General features: G+C 39.2%; 1 protein-coding gene across 4 annotated transcripts; it reads left to right on the top strand.

Moving 5' to 3' along the window:
• The first annotated feature begins 3,776 nt into the window (after positions 1 to 3,776).
• On the top strand, positions 3,777 to 17,735 carry LOC106036374 (alpha-1-antitrypsin-like). Of its 4 annotated transcripts, none has more exons than XM_066998292.1 (6): positions 3,777 to 4,006; positions 11,696 to 11,742; positions 11,943 to 12,609; positions 14,000 to 14,270; positions 14,903 to 15,050; positions 15,854 to 17,735. In XM_066998292.1, the coding sequence occupies exons 3-6, from the start codon at positions 11,955 to 11,957 to the stop codon at positions 16,043 to 16,045; spliced, it is 1,266 nt and encodes a 421-aa protein (XP_066854393.1). In that variant the 5' UTR covers positions 3,777 to 4,006; positions 11,696 to 11,742; positions 11,943 to 11,954; the 3' UTR covers positions 16,046 to 17,735. The 4 variants fall into 4 exon arrangements, with proteins under 4 accessions (XP_066854393.1, XP_013037227.1, XP_013037261.1 ...); XM_013181773.3 differs by lacking the exon at positions 3,777 to 4,006 and adding an exon at positions 6,194 to 6,435; XM_013181800.3 differs by lacking the exon at positions 3,777 to 4,006 and adding an exon at positions 9,983 to 10,269.
• Positions 17,736 to 18,609: the final 874 nt, after the last annotated feature.

Here is an 18,609-nt window from a genome sequence, read left to right as displayed (position 1 = left end):
AGTTGCACCAGGGGAGGTTTAGGTTGGATGTTAGGAAGAACTTCTTTACTGAAAGGGTTGTTAGGCATTGGAATGGGCTGCCCAGGGAGGTGGTTGAGTCGCCATCCCTGGAGGTCTTTAAAAGATGTTTAGATGTAGTCCTTAGTGATATGGTTTAGTGGAGGACTTGTTAGTGTTAGGGCAGAGGTTGGACTAGATGATCTTGGAGGTCTCTTCCAACCTAGACGATTCTGTGATTCTGTGATTTGTCTTTTCTCTGTTCAAATGTCTTCACTAATTGTAATTGTGGGTTAAACTAACTGTATCCAAAAATGGATAAACCTTGGCTTAGAAATATGGGTTTGGAAATTTCATGTAAGGCAATTTCCTAATCTTGTTGATAAACATCGACATGTGAACAACAACAACAACAAAAGTATAATTTCTGAGTTACAAGTGAAGAAACTGTAAACTTAAACCTGTGACTATCTCTGTGCAGGCCTAACATTGTCTTGAGAAGCCTAGCTCTGTGCTGTGCTCAGGGTTTTTTTTACTCTGACACAATGATATGTGTTGGAGTTATTATAGTCTTGACCATACAGATTGTGGTTACTTGGATGATCTAAACTTTTCACATACCTAGGCAACTAGAATATTGATTTGGTATAGGCATTGCCAATGTTTGGCTTTAAAACAGCCTTTATAAAAGTACAAAATGAAGCACATCTTCATCTTATTAACTGAGACCTGTTTTTAAATTGGACAGTCAACGGAGGCAAAGTCTGTATGGGAAAACAGTTTGAAATTGCAATATTCAATCAATGTAATACCTGAAAATCAAAGAAAACTTAGAAGGAGTGATCTTTATTTCATACACATACATGCATCACTAACCAGCTGTACTAACAGATAGTGTGCCAGCAGCAAACTGTCAAATTAGATGGGGCTAATTAAACCTTATTACTTTGTTAGGCATGGCTCATTGAATGGCCACTGTGTGATTGTTTGCAGAAATTTGCCAGTTCTTACAGCCCTAATGAAACAAAAACATGAGACTAGAGTTTTCTCTAATATCAATTACAAAACTCAACATGGTTGTCTCCCAAAGTATAAACATGATACATCAGATAAGAGCAACATGCAAGCTGTGTTTATATTAGAGCTAAGAGACAAATAGTATTTCTTCAGAAAATGTGCTAAAGAGAAAAACGGAGCAAGCAAGCCAATGATACATTTTCGTGCATGCAGAAATGGAGCCAGTGTTTGCATGCCTGATGTAAGAATTTAGGCTGCTGTTGTAAAAAAAATCTTTTTTAAGTCAATCATTACTACCCTAATAAAAGGTGAAATTACATATACCTAGGACCAATAAGACCTTTCTGTAGTTGAACTTTCCACTATTGTAACTGTAGTTTTCAAAGTTGGATTTTTAGAATCATACACTTTAAGCCACGGCAGGGTTTGTGGTTAAAAACATGACTTGGCCCGCCGATATCAAGCACCTTAGCACTTCTTTCAGGCATCTGCCAAGTCTAAGCATGAAGTACAGATGAAGATATTTTTGTTTTGGCTTATAAACATAGATATAGAAACTCTGTTTCCAGCCATTCCAGTATAAGAATTTTGCCTTCTACATGACAGAGACAACCAGAAAATATATAAATTCTGCAGTTTTTCTTTGAATCCATAAATACTATACATGGTTTAATGAATGAAATAAAATGAAATTATATACCTTCCTTACTGGGATTTTAGAGGCAAAGTATTATCTCTGAAGCTTTGCAATGTCAAAATTGTAATAAAACATTTTGGCTCATCTCTTTATAATAGAGTGGTTTCTCAGTGTGCTTCTCTGTTTGAGAGTTTTTTGGATAGGTGTCTATTAAGAGAAAACTAAAGTAAATCTTGAATGCATCTTAGAACTATGAAATATGAAATTCAGTATCCTGCAGACATGATTTTAAGGGCAGTCAGGAACTGAACTCCTGCTGTATTATGCTTGATTGGCATACAAGTCCCAGTTCTATCTGGACACAGTAAGAATCATAGATATAAGTTCCTTCTGGATAATTTGACAATCACATTCATAATCTGTAATTCCTATAGTCAGTTTTTGAAATTCAAGTTATGCAAGTTATTATATTAAAGACTCATCAATTAGCAATCTCCTGACTTAGAGGTCTCATTAATCTCCATCTACAGTGTAAATGAGCATGCAGGCTCTATCAAACAGGGTAACACGGATAAGACAAATATTTTTAGGAAAAGAAAAGCAGGAAAGATTTTTTACATGAATCATCACCAGGCTGAGTGTGGTATATATTCCATTCTCCTTCCCTTCTGAGGGACTGTGGACTTGAAGGACAGGGGCAGGCACATCTTTTAGTTCTGTTCTAAGAATCAAAATTCATGGAAAAATCTGACTGCAACCATGTATGTCCTCAAGACATACTCCAGGTAGGTTCTTCAATGTAACACTGACTCCTGCTCCAGGGTCCCCCTCAGAAACCCCACATTGGCTGAATCCTTTCAGCAAAGCTCCAGTTTGGTGTTGAGGTAAGTGATGGTGAACTATGACAATGTGTACACTGTCTTTGTGGACAGGACATGAAGACAGCCTTGACCCCTTTAGCCAGCTGATGCAAAGTGGCTCATATCCATACCAGGTATGTGATATGAATGTTATAGATCTTCTGGAGTGGGGTGGCTGTATCTGCTCTACAGGCCCTCACTCCTAGTCTTCCTTTGTAAAGGATGACATTCTGCTGCCTTGAGACATCATTTTTTTGTTTGTTTTTCTTTTCTTTCAGTGTCCAAAATAACAGGAGAATTGTGTAACAGCCTGAGAAAATGTTTATATAGAGTGGTTCTGGGGGTGGACGTTGAATTCAGCAGGGCGTAGCTTGGGCTGCCAGAGGTTGCAAGGCTTGCTGGGCTTTTGCTGATGAAGGGAACTAGGTAGCTAGTATTAGAGCTGCTTGGAGCGTGAATGGCATGAATGTGAATACAGTCATATGGTCAGGAATGAACTAAGACATAAATCTAAGTGTCTTCGTAGGCACATTTTGCAGGTTCACTCTCACCACACATAGGCCCCTGTAGTGGAGCAGCTGCTGGCTTGCAAAACTCTTGCTGACCTCCATGTACAAGAGACTTCAAGCAGCATCTCATGAAAACAGTGGTAACTGAAGCAGAGAAGCAGATTTTGAAAGTTTCAAAATCAATCCATGTTGATTTTCAACAAGAGAATAATACAGATGAATGCCTGAACAGGCAAAATGTTTGCATTTGTGTCTCTGCCAGTTTACTCACAGTACTGATGCTTGCTTGGGTTCACCTTGATCATACAAGGAACCCAGAATTACTCCCAGCCCTTGTATACAACTCTTCTTTACAGCACTGAGTCTCTTTCCTGTTATCTTTTTCTTCTGTTGGCTGTGCTGCTGCACAGGTTTCCTGCTTGGGAAACTCTAAGTTTAACACAAAGAGGTGTGAAGATCTGTATCACAACCCATTTCATTCTGGACACTGCACATCTAAGAGCATTGATGTCTTCCATACATTACTGTAAAGCACATTTGCACTGAGTGAGACTCCTCAGTCTTAGAACCTTTGTAAAGGTGGTGCACACTGTGCATGGCCCTCCCAGTTCAGCCTCACTGTAAAAGTAACTCACCTGTTCCCTCACCAGACTTCTTTTTTTTTTAAGCTGCAATAGAGCTACCCTCCAAACAGCAAAGAAATTAGGTAAATTCCCTTGCACAAATAAATTAAGTAAATTCCTGTGCACAAGGATCTTTATTCACTGACTTCTAGCAAGTTCTCCAGGATGTTGCCACAGTATAATGACTCACCTTCATTTCCTGATAGACTCAACAGGAGGATGCATCTACATCTTCCAAGAACGTCCTTCGCTGGCACCTACATCCTAGAGACATTCCTCCAGGGGCTGGGTGTTACTGAGCTATTCTCCAACCATGCTGATCCACCAGAAATCACAAAGAAGCACAAACTGAAGGTTTCAAAAGTAAGTTTGTTAAAAAAGTAATGGGATAGTATGGACTATGAAAACCTTGACCAGGAAAAGGTTTAAGAAGGCTCCCCATAGTCAGCAAAGTTGCTTTTAAACTACCTTTAACCACTTTTGCTACTCAAAAGATTGGGTTGAAGAATAAAGAGGTAAATCAGACGTTTATGCTGGAGACACTTCTCTCATTAAGCTGATGTGTCTCATTAGACTTCCAGCATCCAGGGACACTAACCTTTGGTCTTACCTATAGGACTTCCAAGTACTAAAGCTGCGTTAAACAGCTTTAGAAGCTGCTAGGAAAGCTATATAGCCCCCTAGCCCCTTATCCTTTCCCCATGGAGAAGAAACCACCATTAGGACTACATTGTTTCAATATTCCATAGTATACTTACTCTTCAAGGTGTAGTTGTACCACAGACCAATTTCAGCTTGAGTAGTAGTGAAAAATAGTGGATTTCAGATTTCTTCTGTGTGGAATTAGTGACCTGTCTGTTTAATTCATGCAACTCAGTCATCTGTCTGTGCAATATTTTCAGCCACAGGCAATGATCCTAACAAACTCAAAGGGATGTATTATTTTATCAATGGCTTTTCATTAATCTTTTCTCTGGGGGGTAGTTCATGTGTTTTTTTTTAATTTATTTTATTTTTTGTTTTGTTTTGTTTTGAGAGAGAGAGCCAGGATTTCTAAATATTTATTTGCATCATTGACTTTTATCTCCTGCTGAAATGGAAATGGTTACTTTTCATCCCATAGAGCCTGCTACAGAAGTTACTTTTGTGAAAGAGGATCTCACTTCTGTTCCTTCTGTCATTAAATTCATCAGTTCTTTCCTCTCATTGATTGTTGATCAGCATACCCACAGCATCCTCTTCATGCAAAAAAACTAAAAATCCCGTTGATGACTAAACAGTCAGAGGTCGTTTCTGCTCTAAACACTAGTCCTAATAATAGGTAGATTTCCATGTGCTGATATTTTCATCAAAAATGTAATGTACAAATCCAGGAAAATAGTTAATTTGGACTGTTATAACTCCTGGTCTGCAAACTATCACTTATTTCTCCACTTGCCAGAGAAAAGAATAAACAGAAGATATTGTTACAGGCTCTTTTAGGAGGCAGTTTGGAGACATTTTTAGCTGGGTATTTTTAGCTGGTATCCTGCAAGCAGGATATGCACAACTTAAAAGTATGATGCAACAATTTATTAGCTATAACAGACAAAATATATTTAAGATTTAGCAAGCTCTCAGGCCAAACACCAGTATTCTACTCCCAGATTCTTTGCTGACCAAAATTCAGGCAGGAGAGGATCAGCTTCTGCAGCTCCCAGGTGTGGCAAAGCATCATCTGCCAGCTCCATCAACACAGATGACAGTGTCAGTTCACGTGATGACCCAGCAATTCCTGGGTGACTAGCCCTTGACTAACCTGACTAACCTTACTATTTTGTTTTCTTTTGTTTTTCCCTTTAGGAGATTAAACCTTTCCATACTGATGTTTTCTTCCTGAATCCCTGCACTACTGCCAATCCCTGTTTGTCAATAGTTTTTATCTGTATCTATAATTAAAGTGCAGTCATTCTTTCTAGTAACAGGCAAATAGAAAACTGTGTTTGGCAGTATTGTCACTGTTTTTGCCATTTCTGTAATGATTATTCCTGTTCAGAAGAGGCCCATTCTTTAGAAAACAAAAACAATCCCTCACCCCCCCCGAAAACAGACACACACACACACACACACACACAAAAAAATCATTTCAGCCTCTGAGAATTACATAGAATATATCCTGTACAAGATAGCTTATATCCATCAGACAATATTGGTTAACGATACTATGGATGCTGAATCTATATGAATTAAAAGTAAAATGCCCATTTTTAAGAGAGCAGAGCAACTGACTAGAAAAATTAGTCACACACATTTGCTTCATTAACTAGCTTCACAGAAGTTATTGAGCTTTCTGTAACAGTTGCTGCCTAAAAGCAGGCCGACGGCACGTGTGACACCAAGATGAGTCCGTGTGAGCCAGCTCCATCTCTGAAAGGATCATGAGGGCATCACTGGGAACTCTGAGAGGAAGCTGAGGGTGCTTGTGTCTGCCAGGAAAGCACAGTTACAAGAGGTGTTGGTTTCTCACAGGCTCTCACAACTTCTGAAGAGCACCCTCAGCTACTTCTCATCCAGGGGTGCTCTGAGCTTTGGATACCAGCTGGCTACTGATCAGGGAGGATCAGCAGCTCCTGCAGCAGGTGGTAGGGTGGAGCCCATAGAAGTGCTGAGATGGCACTGATGCAAGACTGTAAGCTCCCAGCTATGCTGCTGGAGGGGCAGGTGGAGTCTGGGAAGTGGGGACTCCTAAGGGTGGTGGAGGCTTGTGACTTCTTATGATTTCTGACGCCAGGAGGATAGCTCCTACAGAAAAGGTCAGTGTCCTGGTAGCAGCTGTGGGGCAGGGAAATGTATCCAGTAAAGCAACCAAGCTGGTTGCTTTTAAAGCAGTACTGTTATTCCTCATATATTTTTTCCCACTTAATTTTGTGTGGGCCAGAAGGACTTCTTTCTCTCCTTTACTGCTCTCCTTCAGATCCAACAAGCGTTCTGTGTCCTTTGCTCTATGTAGTGCCTATACTGTGTGTAAGTCAGCATCTCACTCTGCTATCTCTCAAAGAGATGAAATTCCTCTTTATTACCCCCACCTCTTGGTACCTTAAGCTTCCCTCTGTCTCACTTCTCAGTATTGTCTCTGTCTGCTCTTGACCTAGCCTGACTCAGAGGACTGCCAGATATTCTGGTTTTCCATTGTTGAAAAGTAAATGATGTCAGGTACAAGTAGTACTTCATTGTCACCTAAATTTTGCACACAATAAAGAGCTAATCTAGTCAGTCTAATCAGTCACAAAGTAAACTAACATATCTGTTCATACGCAGATTATGTGAAAATTTTGTATAGCTTTTTATTGTCATACACTTCAAGAGCACTGAGATTTAGGATTTATTCTATGTCGCTTTGCGTCTGTATCTGAAGACACACCCTTGAAGAAAAGGATACAGTTTATCATGGTCCTTCCCTCAAATCTTGAGGGGGAGAGGGGAACATGGGTGTGCACTTCCTTTCCCTTCCTTTCTAAATGTTTGGTGAACAATCACTAGGAAGAGGTTTCACATTCCTTCACTTTGACGTAGGATTCTGAAGCCCTACACATAAGACCTTTGCCAGCATGTATTCTCTCAATATATCAGTGCATATGTGTATAGAAAACATGGCTGAGCTTGCTCTGTAACTGGAGGCTGAGCTAGCATGCAAGCAGATCCAGTGTTTCAAGCGTGCTAGATGCCTCTCTTCAAAAGTGGTTTACAGCTGCTGTCCAAAGAATAACTACACAACATTAAACACAGTAAACTAGGATACTTTTGTTTTTCCCAAAGACTTGTTGGTTAAAGACAATCTGAAATAAATAAATAAATAAAAGTAACTTACTCAGTGGGTTTTTATTCTGTGACTTTATGCAGTTGCTAATAGAAGCTGTGTCAACCCTTTAGTATTTGCAATGCCTTCTGGCAAAGAGCTCCACTGTTTAACATCTGGATGAAGATCTGGTTATTTTGAACATGGTATGTTTGTTTCATTAGATGCTTTTCAGATTTGTGCTCAGAGATAGTGCTTTGTCATCCGCTATTCATTTTTGCTCATCAGTCATCTGCTATTCATTTTTGCTCATCGGTTGTTTTTTAGTAATTTCAAATCCTTGGTCTTTCTTGCCATCCTTCTATGTAAATCTTCCAATTCTATGAAATTCTTCCTGAAATTTTGAGTAAGAACTGCACGCAATCTTCAGGATGTAAACACATCCTGCAGCTGTACAGAGGCATACTGATACATGTTTTGTTCCGTATTTCTCTATTTGTAAGTAATTCTTAGTATTGAATTTGCTTTTTTAACCACAGTTGAACAGCAATCTGACCTTTTCAACCTTTTCAAAGTAAAAATAAGATACTTTTCTAGAGTTTTCTAGAGCAATGGAATGGCAATATAATTGTTTGCGTCTCCCAACACTGGTGTTTTTCATCTTCTGCTGATATGCTGCTCAAGATATAGGCATGTTAATTCCAGTACTCTCTGGGTTAGTAATCATTCTTTTTGTGCTTCAACAAAAATGTTATCCTTGGGAAACAAGGGAAGTATCTGTGTGACGGAACTATGTATATATATTGCTTGCACAAATGTTGAATAAGCTATGACTTTGTGTCAAACTTGGCTTATGAGCGTAAGTAGAAACCAATGTATAGTACATGACTAGGTGGAAGAACGTGATTTAACAAGGCAAAATGCTGGGAAGACTTGTTTCATGAAGATAATGAATATGATCTAGAAGAAGGTGCTAGCTTTATCTCTGGCTGTATAACCAAGGTTAAACACAGTATTACAATATCACCTCTATCTTGACATTGTCTTTCAGTTTCTGTAATGGAAAAATGATAGTGAAACCAGCATGCCTAAGAAAAATGAACAAACGTATTTGGGGGGAAGGGGTAGCACAACTCATGGAGACAAGAGGAGAGTGAAGGAGCACAGTCTGTTTGAGGTAAAAGTCCTTTCCTTTAGCAGAAAGAACTTCAGAGACTTTTAATGTGTTCAGAAGAGATAAAGCAGTGTACTACCTGAAAGTTTTTCAACCTATAGGGCAGAATGTTAAGTTCTTAACACACTGCCATAGCTGCAATTAGAATCTAGAGACGTTCAAATATGGCCTACAGATTGATCTTTAGTGAAGATTTATTAAACACAGGAAGGAATACCACAAGACATTTGCTCGCCTGTTATATTATTTCAAGATTGACTGTCATTCTGTGTTAGTTTAATTTCAGAATACGTGAGGGTCTGTTATAGGAACTACTGAATGAAATTCTACAGGCATTTTTCTTTAAGAGCTCTGGTGAGCTTGTTGCAAATGTGGTCCAGCATGTAAGGGTGATAAGGAATACTAAACTATACAGTCCTCACTATCATTATAACTGGTCTTTATTCTATCTCATCAGAAATGTGTTGTTGGGCACTGGTGCTCTTTAAAGTCAGTGCTCTGAATATTGGATTGTTTATATATTTAGTGTACTTCTATTAGTGCTTGCACGCAGAGGGCAATGGGTTTGTGCTTGTATAATGTATTACGTTTATTTGGTCACAGTAGGCGCACTTAAAAAATATTGGGATTGGTAAGATCTACAGAAACATTTAAAACTCTTCTGCTGAGAGAAGGAAATGCTGATAAACAAGTTTATCTTTGGAAATTATTAGAACCTGTTACCTGAAAAACTTGGCCTGTAAAGAGCTATGTAATTTCTGTATTTTTCTTAAGAAATGAGTTTCTGATGAGACTAGGCATTTAACAGAGGAGATTTATAACAGTAGTAGACTCTTTACTCCAGTAAAGAGAGACAGATCTAGAGGATGTAAATTGAGTCCAGGCAGCACTTGGTAGGAAACATAAGATGATTATGTCACTATGAAAGTAGCTTGCCTTATATATATTTCCTCAAATAATATATGACTACAACATTCTAATACAATGACAACAACAACAAAAAAGATAATCTAGTAAGGAAATAACATAAAGGAAAATATCCTAATTCTAATAGAGTTTTTCTTGTAACTTAAACAGCCGACATCAAGGGTTGGATGTGTAACAGGGTGGGAAAACAAGGACAATGTTCTTCAAGAGAGAGACCCATGACAACTGTCAGTGGTTCCAGGAGCCATTTACAGGATGTTTATATGATCAGATACTCAAAGAAGTTACCTTAAGCAGAGTCCAGTAGGCTGGGTAGCATGGCTGATAACAAGAGGTGTTCCCCAAAGCTCCCTTGCCCTGCCCCTGCCTGTCAGAGCTTAGTGCTGGGCAGAATTGACATCTCCAGAGGAAGGGTAATTTCTGTCTCAGGTACTACATAGAAAAAAGTGACTGTCTTTGGCACCAAATCTCATTTTAATTAATATTTGTTTAGGTGTTGCGTACTGTTTGGGACATAACATTCCACTTTACTGTCTGGCTTGGTCTGATGGTCTTTGCTCTGTTTGGAGTAGAGATGTGGACATATGAATATGATAGCCAAGAAAATTAGCTTCATCAGCATTCAGCTTTGTCCTTCTAGATAATCTATATTTGAGGCCATGTAATGTTTAACAGAGGAAAACAGCAGTATGAGTAAAGCAGCCAGGAACAGCACAACCCATATGAGTGCAGGACCCTTCTGAATACAATGTAAGTACCCAGATATCTTTATCTTAAATATTTTGATGCAGCTATATGGCATTTAGCTAGTGAGTCATGAAGCACATCTGCTCTCAAGGGTGAGACCTGGTTTCTAAGCACTCAACAGCAGAATTTAATTTCAAGAAATATTGAATAGCAACTTGTGGGGATATATTATAGAAGTTCCACAAGTATAACTCTTTTCTGAATATTTATCCAAAATAGTTCTTTCACATCTAGAATAAATCTGCTTCATTAACAAGAGGGAAAATATTCTTCCCAACTGTCAGTCTCGTTTGTTATCCTTAGTGAGGCTCCTTAAAGCTTACAATGAACCAAAACTCTGGTGTGCGTGAGGTGTCTTATTTACACCAGTGTGGTCCAGGCAGGATTCATACAGCTAATTTTGCTATGCCAAGCTCCCCATAAGTCCTGATTTACTCAGATCTCACAGTAAATCTGCAGAAGGACAAGCTGTGTTCTTTTCACCCAAATCTGAGTGGACAGAATGCTGATGCAGGTTAGTTGAAATCCCAAGGAAAATCCCTCCTGCTTTTACTGAGCCTGTGTCTCTGGATGCCTTAGCCACCAGCTGTAAGGTGATCAGGTAACTCATGCAATCTTCTTCCCAAAAGCTATTCTACTTTAAGTAAGATACTGGGTGAAATCTGTTTGGAGTTGCTTTTCTAGTCTTTAGTACAAATTTTAACTGGAATAGCTCTCGCCTGTTATTTGATAAGTTCAGCATTCTAGACACTACAAAGGACACTACAAAGCATACCTACAGGTTCTTAGTCTAATAGGTAAGAATAGAAGCCATCAGCAAACAAAAAATGAAAACAATTTTCAGAAATGAGAAAGATACCACAACCCAGACTCTTTCCCGAGTGACTCTAGCTGAGGTACTATGTGCCTCATGGAAACAGGCTTCCCTGCTATACAAAGTTTGGAGAGACAGGAGGGGCCAATCCCAGTGCAGTGGCCTCACCCTCTGGCTGTGCTGGGGCTGTACAAACAGAGGAAACCATCTGAAAGGCATGCGTCGGTGAAGCAGTGGTTTAAAATATTACTAAAATAAAGCAACATATTCTGATGTAACCAGGTATTGATGCAGAAAAACGTTACTTGCTCCCTTGTAATTACTCACTTTGTATGTTAAAGTGAGGCAGGATTGGGGGGTGGGGGAGAGACGACACATGACTTCTGGCTGTGGCAATCTTGTATTTTTTTTCCATTGACATAGCTTGGTGATTGACATAAATATCATTCAGGCACTAATATGATAATCGTCAATTCCTTGAGGTAAACATAAAAGAAGTAAGAGTTGCTCCCAATGTGGTACCTCACCATAAAATGGAGATGAAAAAACAACCAACCTTTTAATTTCTCTTCCTCTGATTTTTCTTTAATACTCACGTGCTTTTCTCTCCACAAGATTCCAGTAACAAAGGACTCCTGCAGCTGGAGGAAAGCCGAACTGAGGTGGGTAGTACTGGATAGGAATTACATCTACAGTCAGAAGCGGCAGCATTTCAAAACACTGCCATAGAAAAGGCGAAGATCAGGAGATTAACAACGATTACCAAATAGCTGTTGAAGGTAGTAGCAGAGAGAAATAAAAGATGAGATGTTGACTGACTGTTCTACAGGGCCTGAAACCATTTCTTTCTTTGTCCCTGCAGTAACTGCAAAGGATGATGAAGGCCACCCTCACCACCTTGGTGGTTGCTGTGCTTTACCCTGCTGTTCACAGCGTGGTCCAGCCTGACCACCGTGATGACGAGCCCCAGGCAACTCACCTCCAGGAGCAGCATTCCCATGAGGGAGATCCTCTTGGGTTCTGCCAACGGATAGTCCCCAGCAACACGGACTTTGCCTTCAGGTTTTACAGGCAAGCATCTGCCCAGGCACCTGGCAAGAACATTTTCTTCTCCCCAGTCAGTGTGTCTGCTGCCTTTGCCCTGCTGGCCCTGGGCTCCAGAGCTGCAAGCCGGGTTCAGGTGCTGGAGGGGCTGGCCTTTAATCTCACCAGCACCCGGGAGGAGGAGATACATGATGGCTTTCGTCATCTCCTCTTCTTACTGAACCGTCCTGGCAGCCAGGTGCAACTGAGCATGGGGAACACCCTGTTCATGGATGAACACTTGAAGCCACTAAAAACGTTTCTGAAGGACATCCAAAAAACGTACAAGGGAAAAATTATTTCTAGTAACTTCCAGAATTCAACTGAAGCTAAAAAAGTGATTAATGATCACATAAAGAACCAAACCCATGGGAAGATAAATCAAATACTTACAGACCTTGATCCAAACTCTCTAATGGTACTTGTTAACTATATTTATTTCAAAGGTAAGTTATACAGATGTTATTGCAATATCTCAGTTTGGCCTGGACTGAAATAAACATCCCAGATTAATTCTGAATTATTTTTTAAAAGAAAGGACAGTGTTAAGATTAAGCTATTATAAGAAACATTGAAAGTTATTCTTTGAAACTCTTTCTAAACCTAGTTTTTTTAAGCTTGCAGACACAAGTTCACTTTGCAATTTTCAAGTCTTATGGAATTGCCAGAAGACAACAGATTTACGCAATTGTAAATTTTTCTATCAGACTTTCTACTTATTTCAAAAACTATTCTGCAATATTTTTACATGCTGTATGAAGTAGCAAAATAAAATCCGAGGAGATTATCAAAAATTGCTAAACACTTTAATTTACAGTCCATATCTGTTTGATGGGTACATACCTATGGAGTTGGGATCTAAATGCTTTACAGCTTGACAGCTTGTCATCCCATTTTATTTATAGATACACATACACACCAAGAGATACTTGAGAATGTACTGATTTGTCAATGATTAAATTACTCTTAAACATTATATCAATTTGTAGCAGCATGCAGGACATAAATTGAATTTACCACCCAGAAGGCAATGTTAGGAAATAAAAGAACATTCAGTAAAATGGATTTTACTTCAAGTACTCTGTTAAATCTAGGTACCCTAGTCTCAAGTGCACCAGTCTGAGGTTTTTCTTTATGATGGGACAGACAAGAGATCAAACTTAGAAAGTAACCAGAGTATAGCAGTATTTACATTCTATTACTTATTTTTGAATTTTAGTTCTATTCAGTACTTAAAAAAAAAAAAAGGCAAACAAAAAAAACTACAGAATGGCAAATTGTGATAAATTGTGATCCCTGCATTGAAGGTTAAAGTCCTGGAAACTCACTTTGTTTACTATAGTGGAGTTATGATCCGGCCCAAAAGTTCAGGTTGTTCTTGCATCTTGCATGTAAGCTTTTCCTTTGTGCTACAAGATGAAGAACAGATGAAAAAACATGGAAGGAGATTAATGTACTACCTTTTAAAAAGGAAAAAGGTAGTCATCTGCTGTGGAACTTGCTTTACAGACAAAATTATTGTAAAGAAACTCATTAGTTTCTGGTCAGCCATCACTTTTCTCAAATAAAAGGTAAGATAATATGATGAAGTTACTACATGTAATTTATTTGACTTAGATGTTGTGTGAGTCCATATGAACTTTAACTTGGGATATTTGACTGTTATTTGAACACATTACAGCAAAGATCTTGAATGAATTTTGAATACCTCTGATCTTTGAGTATGAGTGTAAATCTTCATATATGGATTTATCTGTTGTAAGTTAGTCTGGACTATACTAATATATGCTACTTAAAATAAGCATGTAATTGTATTCTTTCTTTCTTGGTTTTAAGCCTACTGGGAAAATCCTTTCAATGTGAAGGGGACTCGCAAGGATTATTTCTATGTGAATGCAAAAACCTCAGTTGAAGTGAAGATGATGACTCGAGATAGCTTTTATAAAACATACTCTGACAAGACACTGTCTTGCAAGGTGGTGCAGATTCCTTACAAGGGAGATGTTGCAGCGTTGTTTGTCCTGCCCAGTGAAGGAAAAATGAAATGGTTGGAGAATGCTTTGACAAAAGAAACTGTGTCTAAATGGGAAAAATTACTTGAAAGACGGTAAGTTCTAATTTGATGCCTCACAGTAGTCAGAATCCGAAGTCTAAATACTATAATCAAGCTTTACAGTTATTAATTTTGGTGCTCATTGAAGACTTATGTAATGGGACAGGTATAAAGGAACAGGTCAAATGACTTGATTTGATACTCTCAGCAACAATTGGAATCAGCATAGCCTTTTGATGAAGGAAGAGCTCTGTGACCTGGGAAATTCACCTTCTCATGCATTTTTAATTGATATTAAGTTTCTCCACTTCCTTTCTCTCAAATCCAATGTGCTAATAGCAGTAATGCTATAACATAGCAACAAGATCCCTCAGGGAAATGGGGTGTGATTTCCAAAAGAAAAACGTTCAGGGCTAGAAAATGAATGCAAATGTATCCACATATATGCTGGCACCACTGCTGCTTGTTGTCCATTCAAGTGATGGTTGTGGGATTAAAAAAAAATCCCATATTTCTCCTACCACATTTTCCCATCCTCCAGACTGTTGTCTTCATGTCTTTTAGTTGCTATCTTGTATAAATCTGAAGACTGGCTTTTTAGCACAAAAGAATAACCAGCAAGTCGAGAAGAGTTCAAGATATACTTCGGTTGTAATAACTACCATAATTTTCTTTTGAATTAACAGGAGGATAGAAGTGTATATTCCAAAGCTATCTATTTCTGGCACCTATGACTTAAAGAAAATGTTCATGAATCTGGGTGTCACAGATGTGTTTTCTGACTGGGCTGATCTGTCTGGAATCACAGGAAAGCCTGATCTGAAGGTTTCAAGAGTAAGTCTATCAACAGAAATGATGGTCTCGATAACCATTTATCCTTAAGTCATGTTGTGAAATATTTCTTATCACTGGGAATGGTTGGCAGTTTGTGAACTAGAACACTTTAGCTAGTACAATAACTTTAAATTCTCTCAGACTTGTACAAGATCTGGAGATAAGGCTACTGTCTTCCTTCTGACAGGCTGAGACTTGTGGCAAATCTTGGGAGGGGTATATCTCTTGTCCCAGGAACAAAATACAGCCTAGCTTCTGCATGTGAAGGGAGCCTCCATGGATACCTGTTGGGGGTATTTTGCATGAACATATTTAGCACGAAAAATAGCCCTTATTTATAACATGTGCATTCTGTAATTTAAAGGATTTTAAAACCTTTTCCAGAGAAGACAATGACAAGTGCTAATCACGTAAGATGGACCAGATTTGAGGAAAGCATCCCATTTCCTGGGGGGAAAAAAGATAATGTGAAGAGATGTTAACATTATAACAGCCATTATGAAAGCAGTAATTACAACATAGTATTTTGGGGTTAGAGAAACAAAGCTTAGTACCAACAGTTTGATATGAAGATTGATTTTTCTACTGTGGTAGAAACAGTGGTGAGGAATACTGAATGGGAGAATACTTGCTCATTAAGACAACATTGTTAAACACTAAACATCTTCCATGGGCTACAGTTGTGTTGTTCATGACCTACCAGCAATTCTGTGAAAGGCAGTAGCTCAATTAACTTAGTGCTTATTTTACTCATTCCACACCCATCCTGTATGTATGCTAATTCTTGCTGTGTTTTATTGTAGGCTACGCACAAGTCCCTGCTGAATATTCATGAAAATGGCACAGAGGCTGCAGCAGTCACTGGCACAGACTTGGCTCCTCATTCTGTTCCTCCTGTTGTAAAATTTAATCGTCCATTTTTGTTGTTGATTGTTGATCAATATACTCAAAGCATCCTCTTCATAGGAAAAATTGTAAACCCTAATGAAAAATGACTGGTCCATGGCATGTCTTATTGATTTCAATCGCATTCTTGATGCATTTGTAGTCTGTAATTAAAACCATATCAAAGCCCTTACTAACATTTTCTTTTTCCAAAAAATGATAGAGGCAATAATGTGGTCAGTCTTAAAACTGCAGCTCTTACTCCCTTTTCCAGTAGAAAGCAACTACCAAGATATACTTATTAGTGAATTATGATATACTAGCCTTCTAATGGCCAATATATGCTATCTTTGAAAAACAAGGTAAGTATCCATCTGAGAGAAATAGTTTAAATCCTTTTCTGTAAATAATGAATGAAAAAACAGGCTGCTCCTGAATAGTGAGTAGGAAGCAAGGAAAATGTTAATGTTTTCTCCAGCTGCCTCCAGCTCTTGTGTGGTCCTGGAGAGATGATGATGTGAAAAATTAACATTTAAATGCAGTCCACCTAGGGATGTCTTAGGCTTTCTCTTCCACCTGGATGTCTTTGATGGAAAAACATAGAATAGAAGCATAGAATATCATGAGTTGGAAGAGACCTACAACAATCATTGGGTCAAACTACTGTCTTCTCATTGGACTATCCAAAAATTAAACCATATCTCTGAGTGCACTGTCCAACTACTTCTTGAACTCTGGCAGGCTTGGTGCTGTGACCACTTCCCTAGGCAACCTGTTCCACCACCAACCTCTGAGTGAAGAACTTTTCCTTAACACCCAGCCTGACCCTCCCCTGTCCCAGCTCCATGCCCTTCCCTCAGGTCCTGTTGCTGTCCCCAGAGAGCAGAGCTCAGAACCTGCTGCTCCACTCCCCTTGTGAGGGAGCTGCAGGCCACCAATGGGCCTCAGCTGTTTCTCATATATGCTTCTCATATATCTTTCTCTCTAGACCCTTCACCATCTTTGTATCTATCCTTCGGATGCTCTTTAATACTTTTATGCCCTTATATTGTGGCATCCAAAAATGCACACAGTACTTGAGGTGAGGCTGCACCACTACAGAGTAGAGTGGGGACAATCACTTCCCTCTACAGCCTAGTAATGAAAAAAATAATTTCATTGTATGAGAAAATGATTGTTCAGCGTTCTGAGGATGTCTGTGCCAGTTTGACATCTCTTAATGTGGCCTTATTGATCCAAGGTAGTGTTAAAATCCAGAGTCAAGATTTGGCACTGGTGAGGGTCTGCAGCACCAAGAAAAGAGAGATCTGCTAACAAACACAGCTGGTCTTCTGTGGTATCAACCTGACTTACTGTTCCATCCCTTGGGTTCAACAGTAACTATTTAAGAAGGATGAATGTATTTAGCACTGGTCAGGTGCTGAATGGCATAGACCCTTTTCAGTGTGCTGTATCTCATTCATTTTCTTTAAATATACTGGGCTGGACAATTAAGAACTTTTAGTCAATAGGTCATAAGGTCGATTTGATAATTATAATTAGTATCTGTGAACAAGTTTTTTTGTAGAGCCCAATCTTCCTAAAACAACAGCGTGTGTGTGTGGGGGGGGGAGGGGTGGATACACTCCAGTGACAAGTCTTTGCAGTTAGAGCGTTTGCCTTAGATACTGGGTATTCAAGAATACTCATGTTCACACCCCTCCCTTTCCTGAAGGCAGACAATCACGTACCTCCAACATCCTCGTCAGGCTGAACCTGCAAGAGGAGAGTTAGCATTAGACCTGGAGTGCTGGTAAAGATATTTTCCTGGTAGATTGAAATCCATGTCTACTCCTCCCTGGGTGGAGGATGGTTTGAAGTTGGATTTGGCAAATAAATCCTAATGAACTCTCTGCAAACCACACCAGTGAGTGGTGAGTGAGTGACGGATGAAGCAATGATATTTTGTGACATTGGAAGGGCTCCTAGGGTAAGGGAGACATCACTTAAAATCATGGAGGGGGTTAATCACTTTCAGACCTTGGAAGGAGGAGTCCTTTCCCATGCCTTCCTTCCTTTACAGCATTCATAGCTGATGGCATAAATGTCCACTGCTGTCTACTTTGTGTTGTCTTCTTCAAGTTCCCCTTTAAGGTAAAAAACCTTTCACAAGCATCTTAATGTGGAAGCAGTGGCTAAAACAGACCTAGGGGATAGTTTAGTTGTCCAGACACCCAAAAGGTGCTTGCATTGCAAGATTATAGATTAAATATAGATTAAATCTTGTGCTTCATCAAGAAGTAATGGTTCAGAAAGATATGATTACCTGGAAGTAGTAAAACAAGTATTGAGATTAATTATATTTCCAGAGTTTACATCTGTGCTTGTTAACAAAGTACTCCAAGGTCTATTCTCTGGTTCTGAGCTCAGCTGTCTCATCACAGCCCATTTTGATGTTGCTTAACTCTGACCCTGCAAGACAGTAGGGCTGCCTATTGGAAATAACTCCTGGCTTGGGTTAACCCTGAAAACATGCATAAGACTTGTCTGGAAGGATGGCGTGAACAATACCTGTATCAGGAGCTGTACTAAAAATACAAGAATGAGTAATAGCAGGCTTAAGGTCTGTGCTCTGGTGCTGTCTAGTATAAAAATACAAATGGAGACAGAATAATCAACAGGAGTGGGAAACTCC

Source organism: Anser cygnoides, chromosome 5 (genome assembly GCF_040182565.1).
Source record: "Anser cygnoides isolate HZ-2024a breed goose chromosome 5, Taihu_goose_T2T_genome, whole genome shotgun sequence".
Taxonomy (NCBI): Eukaryota; Metazoa; Chordata; class Aves; order Anseriformes; family Anatidae; genus Anser; species Anser cygnoides.
Note: the sequence above shows the minus strand (reverse complement) of the source record. Positions and strands in the feature narration are given on the sequence as shown.